This window comes from Nicotiana sylvestris, chromosome 1 (genome assembly GCF_000393655.2).
Source record: "Nicotiana sylvestris chromosome 1, ASM39365v2, whole genome shotgun sequence".
NCBI lineage: Eukaryota > Viridiplantae > Streptophyta > Magnoliopsida > Solanales > Solanaceae > Nicotiana > Nicotiana sylvestris.
Genome location: NC_091057.1, coordinates 75,610,525 through 75,617,056, shown reverse-complemented (window position 1 = coordinate 75,617,056; position 6,532 = coordinate 75,610,525). Strand labels below are relative to the sequence as shown.

The window sequence follows — 6,532 nt, the reverse complement described above, 5'->3', positions numbered from 1 at the left end:
CCCAATACATGGACCAGGCATAGAAAACACACTTTCAAAACGGGTTTTAGAAAAGCAAGTATCAAAGCTTAATGTCTCACTTACATGGCTAACGAGAAATTTCTCAACCATGTGACCTCTAGAACATCGATCAAACGGCCTCTAATGACCTCAATCTATGCAAGATATTAATTAACGATGTCAATTATGCTAGTCAGAGTTATCTCATATTTATATCATACCAAATTCAATGCGTGATTCACTAACAATTCAACTAATCCCTTAAACACTCGCATATGTAAAACACAATAAACTCGAAAGATTCCTGAGCATACTGGACTCCATGACTCGTTAATATAGTTGTAGTTGTACATGAGTTGAATTATTCAATTCTAATTACATGAATGTGTAATGTAACTAAACTGACACTAAGTATAGGTCCCCACGAATTCCTTGTGCAAATTATTTGACTCCAAAATGCAATATTACAAAGCTTTGTCCATAATATTAAGTTTTCCGTTATTACTCAATCATCATGTTCCCTAAACTATATAGCGGAAGCCGAACCAGTAAGGAAAATATTCTTCCATAACATAGTTCACTTAAACTTATACTTAATTTAATTCCCCAATCATTACATCATCATTACCACCATCATTATATAACTAATCTCTACTAATTATGGCATAACCACTGATTCATATATTCTATACCACTGACCACAATCAATTCAAAAGCCATATACCACAAATTAATACCTGGGCAAAACCAAACGTCCTTAACTTGCTTTCTTTTGTCTTCTTTTCTTAACCTTTTTCTTGATCAAAACCAGACGTCTTCTTGCGGAAATTTTTCGTTATGTGTGTTTTACTCTCTTCAAGAACTAAGACATTATTTATTGTTATTTTATGCCATAGGTCTTTACTAGTTAACACGTACTCAACAAACAAACAAAAATGATATGGGCCTATACTATTTCATTATTATTCATTATTCAAAATTAATTTCTAACTCACTAATATGCACCATTTATAAATTAAGCCCACTAGCCACTTATAGAGATATTTGTTTTTCCTATCCCACAATATATAAATACTAATTTCAAGAAAATATAAATAGATATCTATACACTCAGATGTAAAATAAACAATTGTTAATTCTATAGTTGTATACACTAATAAAAAATTTAATTAAGCAATAACTCAAGTTTTTTTTAAAACAACTCAAACTCACTTATAAATATTCATAATATTATTTTCATAAATTTCACTATTTCCAACGACTGTATCTGATTAAGTCAAGCAAGGAGAATTTTATAGTTCTAAAATGAATCGCGAAAATTTACGAGATGTTACACTCTCTCCCACTTAAATAAGTGTTCATCCTCGAACGTGTTACAAAGTATACCTGATATCTCAAACAACCGGGGGTACTTTCTTTGTATGTCTGCTTCAGACTCCCATGTAGCTTCCTCTATTGGATGATTACGCCATAATACTTTCACTGAAGCAACCTTTTTTGACCTCAATTGCCGCACTTGCCTATCAAGAATAGCTATCGGACCTTCTTCATAAGTTAAGTTCTCATCAAGCTCCGCATTCTCCGACTGAATCTTATGATTATCATCACGAACATATCGTCTAAGCATAGACACATGAAATACGGGATGAACAGCAGACAACCTCGGAGGTAAGGCAAGTTTATACGCCACCGATCCGATTCGATCTAAAATCTCATATGGACCAATATACCTCGGACTTAGCTTATCTTTGCACCCAAATCTCATGACTCCTTTCATAGGGGACACCTTCAAAAAGACTTTTTCTCCTTTCATGAACTCCAAATCACGAACTCTCTTATCTGCATAGGATTTTTGTCTACTTTGAGTTGTCCGAAGTCGTTCTCATATCAATGCAACTTTCTCCAAAGCTTGTTGAACCAAATCTAGGCCCAATAGTTGTGTTTCATCGGGTTCAAACCATCCAACTAGTGAACGACACTTACGACCATATAGAGCTTCAAACGGAGCCATTTGTATACTTGACTGATAACTATTATTATAAGCAAACTTTGCTAACGGCAACTGATCATCCCAATGACCACCAAAATCAATTACACAAGCTCTAAGCATGTCTTCCAAGATCTGAATAACCCGTTCGGACTGTCCGTCCGTCTGTGGATGGAAAGATGTGCTCAACTCAACCTGATAACCCAAAGACTTTTGAAATGACTTCCAAAACTCAGTAGTAAATTGTGCACCCCCAATCCGATATTATGGAAATAGGCACACCATGAAACCGAACTATCTCACGGAGGTATATATCTGCTAGTTGTTCTGCAGTATAAGTAACTCAAATTGGTATGAAATGTGCGGACTTTGTGAGTTTGTCCACGATCACCCATACTAAATCATGTTTATTTAAAGTACGTGGAAACCCAACTACAAAATCCATAGTAATCCTTTCCCACTTCCACTCAGGGATAATCAAATTCTGCATCACACCTCCTGGTTTTTTATGCTCATATTTTACCTGCTGACAATTTAAGCAACTAGTTACATGTTTCAGAATATCATACTTCATACCTTTCCACCAGTACAATTCACGCAAGTCTTAATACATTTTAGTAGCACCTGGATGGATAGAGTAACGGGAGCTATGAGCCTCTTCAAGAATCAACTGCTTTACATCACCCACTATGGGGATACACAATCTACCATGCCGCCATAACACACCTTCATTATCAATAGCAAATGACTTAACATCACCACTCTGCACTCGATCTCGAACTCTAACTAGACGGGGATCTTCAAATTGACGAGCCTTGACCTGTCCAACCAAGGATGATTGTGCTACCAAACCCGCAAGTAATCTGCCCGGCAATGTATGATCAATACGCACGCCTCGATTGGCCAATGCCTGAATATCCATAACCATAGGTCGTACTTGAGCAGTAAATCGGGCCAAGCTACCTATAGACTTTCTACTCAAGGCGTCTGCCACCACATTCACCTTCCCGGGATGATATAAAATAGTAAGATCATAATCTTTAAGTAATTCTAACCACCGTGTCTGCCTCAGATTCAGATCTCTTTGCTTGAATATATATTGCAGACTCTTGTGATCAGTATAGATTTCACACGGCTCATCATAAAGATTGTGAGCGCCAAATCTTAAGTGCAAATATGATTGCAACTAATTCCAAGTCATGAGTTGGATAATTCTTTTCATGGTTCTTCAGCTATCGAGAAGCATAAGCTACTACCTTGCCATTCTGCATCAGCACACAACCCAAACCGACTCGAAATGCATCACAATAAATGGTAAAACCCCTTACACCTGTAGGTAGTGTCAAAATCAAAGCTGTAGTCAATGCGGTCTTCAATTTTTGAAAACTTTCTTCACACTCATTTGACCACTGAAATGCAACACCCTTCTGAGTCAATCGAGTCAATGGAGTGGCTATCTTTGAGAAACCCTCAACAAACCTTCTATAATATTCGGCTAGGCCTAAGAAGCTACGTATCTCTGTAGGAGTAGTGGATCGAGGCCAATCTCGAACTTCCTCTATCTTCTTTGGATCAACTTGAATCCCATCTCGTGACACCACATGTCCCAAAAAGGAAACTGTATCTAACCAAAATTCACACTTTGAGAACTTGGCATAAAGCTTTCGCTCTTTAAGTATTTGTAGCACAACTCTCAGGTGTTGTTCATGTTCTGCCTCACTTCGAGAGTAGACCAAAATGTCATCAATAAATACAATCACAAAATGATCTAAGAATGGCTTGAATACCCTATTCATGAGGTCCATAAAAGTTTCAGGGGCATTAGTAAGCCCAAAGGACATCACCAAAAATTCAAATGCCCGTACCTGGTCTGAAACGCTATCTTGGATATATCCTCGGTCTTAATTCTTAGTTGATAGTAACCTGATCTCAGGTCAATCTTTGAAAAGTGAGTTGCACCCTGTAGTTGGTCGAATAGATCATCAATACATTGCAACGGATATTTATTCTTGATCGTCACCTTATTCAGCTGCCTGTAATCAATACACATTCTCATCGTGCCATCTTTCTTTTTAACAAATAACACAGGTGCACCCCAAGGTGACACGCTAGGCCTGATTAATCCCTTATCAAGTAGCTCTTGAAGTTGAACCTTTAATTCTCTCAATTCTGCTGGAGCCATACGGTATGGAGGAATAGAGATAGGTTGAGTTCCTGGCACCAAATCAATATTGAACTCAATTTCTCTTGTCGGAGGCAGCCCGGGTAAATCTTCTGGAAACACATCAACAAATTCTCGAACCATTGGAACACTATCAATAGTAACATCCTTCAAGTGCGTATCATGAACGGTAGCAATAAAACCCAAACACCCATTATTAATCATTCGACGTGCTTTTACATAGGATATTATCTTTCCCTGAGTCAGAGGAATTATGCCTTTCCACACTAAACATGGTTGTTCAGGAAAATCAAAATGTATAAGCTTGGAATGACAATCAACTGAAGCATAACATGATGCTAACCAATCCATACCCATAACTACATCAAAGTCGGACATAGGCAATACTAGTAGATCAACTACGGTGTCCCTGCCCTGAATAAATATTACACAATCTCGATAGACTCTATCCACAGATTAGTCTCCCCCACTAGGGTCAACACAATATAAGGCACATTAAGAGACTCAACTCCTCGTTCTAAGTATATGGAAAAAGATGGAGATACATATGAATACGTAGAACCAGGATCAATAAGAGCGTAAGCCCTATAAGAACCGATAGTGATAATACTTGTGACTACTACATTAGATGCCTCAGCATCCTGTTTAGCCATAGCAAAGAATCTCGGAGGTCCACCCGCTCCCTCAGCAGTCTGTATACCCTGTCAACCCTGTGCACGAGCAACCTGCGTAGTGGCTCTAGCTGGCTGAGTCTGAGTCTGTGTACCTGTAAACGTTCTCTGAGGCTGTGAAGTAGCATGGCTAGTAGCAGAATATCCTCTAGGACAATACTTAGAAATATGTCCTTTTTGGCCATAAGTAAAACAAGCCCCATCTGTTCCAAAACAATGACCACTGTGATTTCTACCACAATTCGAACACCTCGGATGTTGACCTGACTGATATGAGCCATTATCCTTCCTCTGTATCTGTTGCTGCCCCTGTTTAGCTGGATAAGCACTCCTAAAAGACTGCACCACTGACTCTGACTGAGTAGGTCTGGACTGCCCACGATTAAAACCACTCTTTCCCCCAGATGGAGCTCCACTGAACCCACCTACGCTACGAGTCCTTTTGCTCTCTCGCTCGGTCTTGTCCCTCTCTTGATAAGACTCATAACGGAGAGCAGTATCCACTACCTCTTCGTACGAACCACCTCGAACATCCCTAACCACAGGACCTCGATAACAATGCTCAAGCCCATCTATGAACCTCCTTACCTTCTCATGCTCATCTGCAACTAGAAAAGGTGCATAACTAGCTAAGTCAATGAACTTAGCCTCATACTCCGTAACTGTCATACTGCCCTGGTGCAGTTGCTCGAACTGACGTCTCATGTCGTCTCGCTTGCTCAGTGGGACAAACCTATCCATAAACATAGATGAAAACTCTGACCAAGTAATAGGTGGCAACCCTGCTCGTTTACCTCTCTGAACTGAATTCCACCATGACTCTGCAGATCCTGAAAATAGAAAAGTGTCAAATTCCACCCCTCGAGTCTCCTTCAGCCCCAAAGTAGATAATATCTTCTCACAATGTTGAATGAACTTCTGGGGCTCAATAGAAGCCTGTGTAGCATCGAACTCTGGTGGCTTAAGATCCATAAAATTCTTAAAATCCTTAGACTGCCCTGTATTTGCAACTGGCTGAACGAACTGCTGAGGGGTTATCTGAGGAGCTGCAACATTCAGCTGAACCTGTGCTTGCGCCTGCGAAGTAGTCTGGGGAGCTAGAAGTCCAACCTAAGTAGGCACTAACGCCTCCAACACATTCAACAACCTCACCACTGCATCTTCAGGTAAGGTAACAGTAGGCACATCAACTGGGACTGATGGTGGTGCATCATGAACCATTTGTTCTTGCACTCGATTTGGCATAGTAGTTTGGGATTGACCCGTGTTAACAACTTCAAGCTGAGGAGCAGCCTGTCTACTAGTCTGAGCTCTAGTTTGATGAGCCCCAACTTGACCACCACCTCGGGTAGTACCCCGTCAAGCACCACGCCTAGCAGATGAATGTGTGCATGTCCTAACCATCCGCGAAATAAACAATCCAAAGTAAAACTCAAGTAATCTCAACGCACGATCAAGGAATGAAGAAGGGAAAGCATCCTAAATGCTTAGTAGCCTCAAGATCATAAGTATAGGCGCCTATATACCCATGAACAAGACTCTACTAAACACTGCTCCATGACCCGGGACTTAAAGCCTAGGCTCTGATACCAACTTTGTCACGTCCCAAACTACCTCCTAGACTTGACTGGCACCCAGCTAACACCACCTGCCAGGCGAACCCCTTTCTCTAACGTTTAACCATTTACACAC

The 6,532-nt window shown here is 40.2% G+C and overlaps 2 protein-coding genes across 2 annotated transcripts; both read right to left on the bottom strand.

Moving 5' to 3' along the window:
- Window positions 1-1,208: 1,208 nt before the first annotated feature.
- On the bottom strand, window positions 1,209-1,813 carry LOC104248029 (uncharacterized). Its single transcript, XM_009804208.2, has 2 exons — window positions 1,387-1,813; window positions 1,209-1,267 (listed from the first exon to the last, which is right to left on the bottom strand). The coding sequence occupies exons 1-2, from the start codon at window positions 1,811-1,813 to the stop codon at window positions 1,209-1,211; spliced, it is 486 nt and encodes a 161-aa protein (XP_009802510.2).
- A 3,060-nt stretch (window positions 1,814-4,873) lies between these two features.
- LOC138871532 (uncharacterized) lies at window positions 4,874-6,061 on the bottom strand. Its single transcript, XM_070149414.1, has 2 exons — window positions 5,993-6,061; window positions 4,874-5,917 (listed from the first exon to the last, which is right to left on the bottom strand). The coding sequence occupies exons 1-2, from the start codon at window positions 6,059-6,061 to the stop codon at window positions 4,874-4,876; spliced, it is 1,113 nt and encodes a 370-aa protein (XP_070005515.1).
- Window positions 6,062-6,532: the final 471 nt, after the last annotated feature.

Bases quoted from the DNA above. Each gene is read 5' to 3' on its own strand.
- LOC104248029 (XM_009804208.2), bottom strand. From the start codon at position 1,813: ATGAAAGGAGAAAAAGTCTTTTTGAAGGTGTCCCCTATGAAAGGAGTC. The intron at 1,268-1,386 runs GTATACTTTGTA...TGACTTAATCAG, and splicing joins CCGGTTGTTTGAGATATCAG to ATACAGTCGTTGGAAATAGT.
- LOC138871532 (XM_070149414.1), bottom strand. From the start codon at position 6,061: ATGGTTCATGATGCACCACCATCAGTCCCAGTTGATGTGCCTACTGTT. The intron at 5,918-5,992 runs GTGAGGTTGTTG...ACTACTTCGCAG, and splicing joins CCTTACCTGAAGATGCAGTG to GCGCAAGCACAGGTTCAGCT.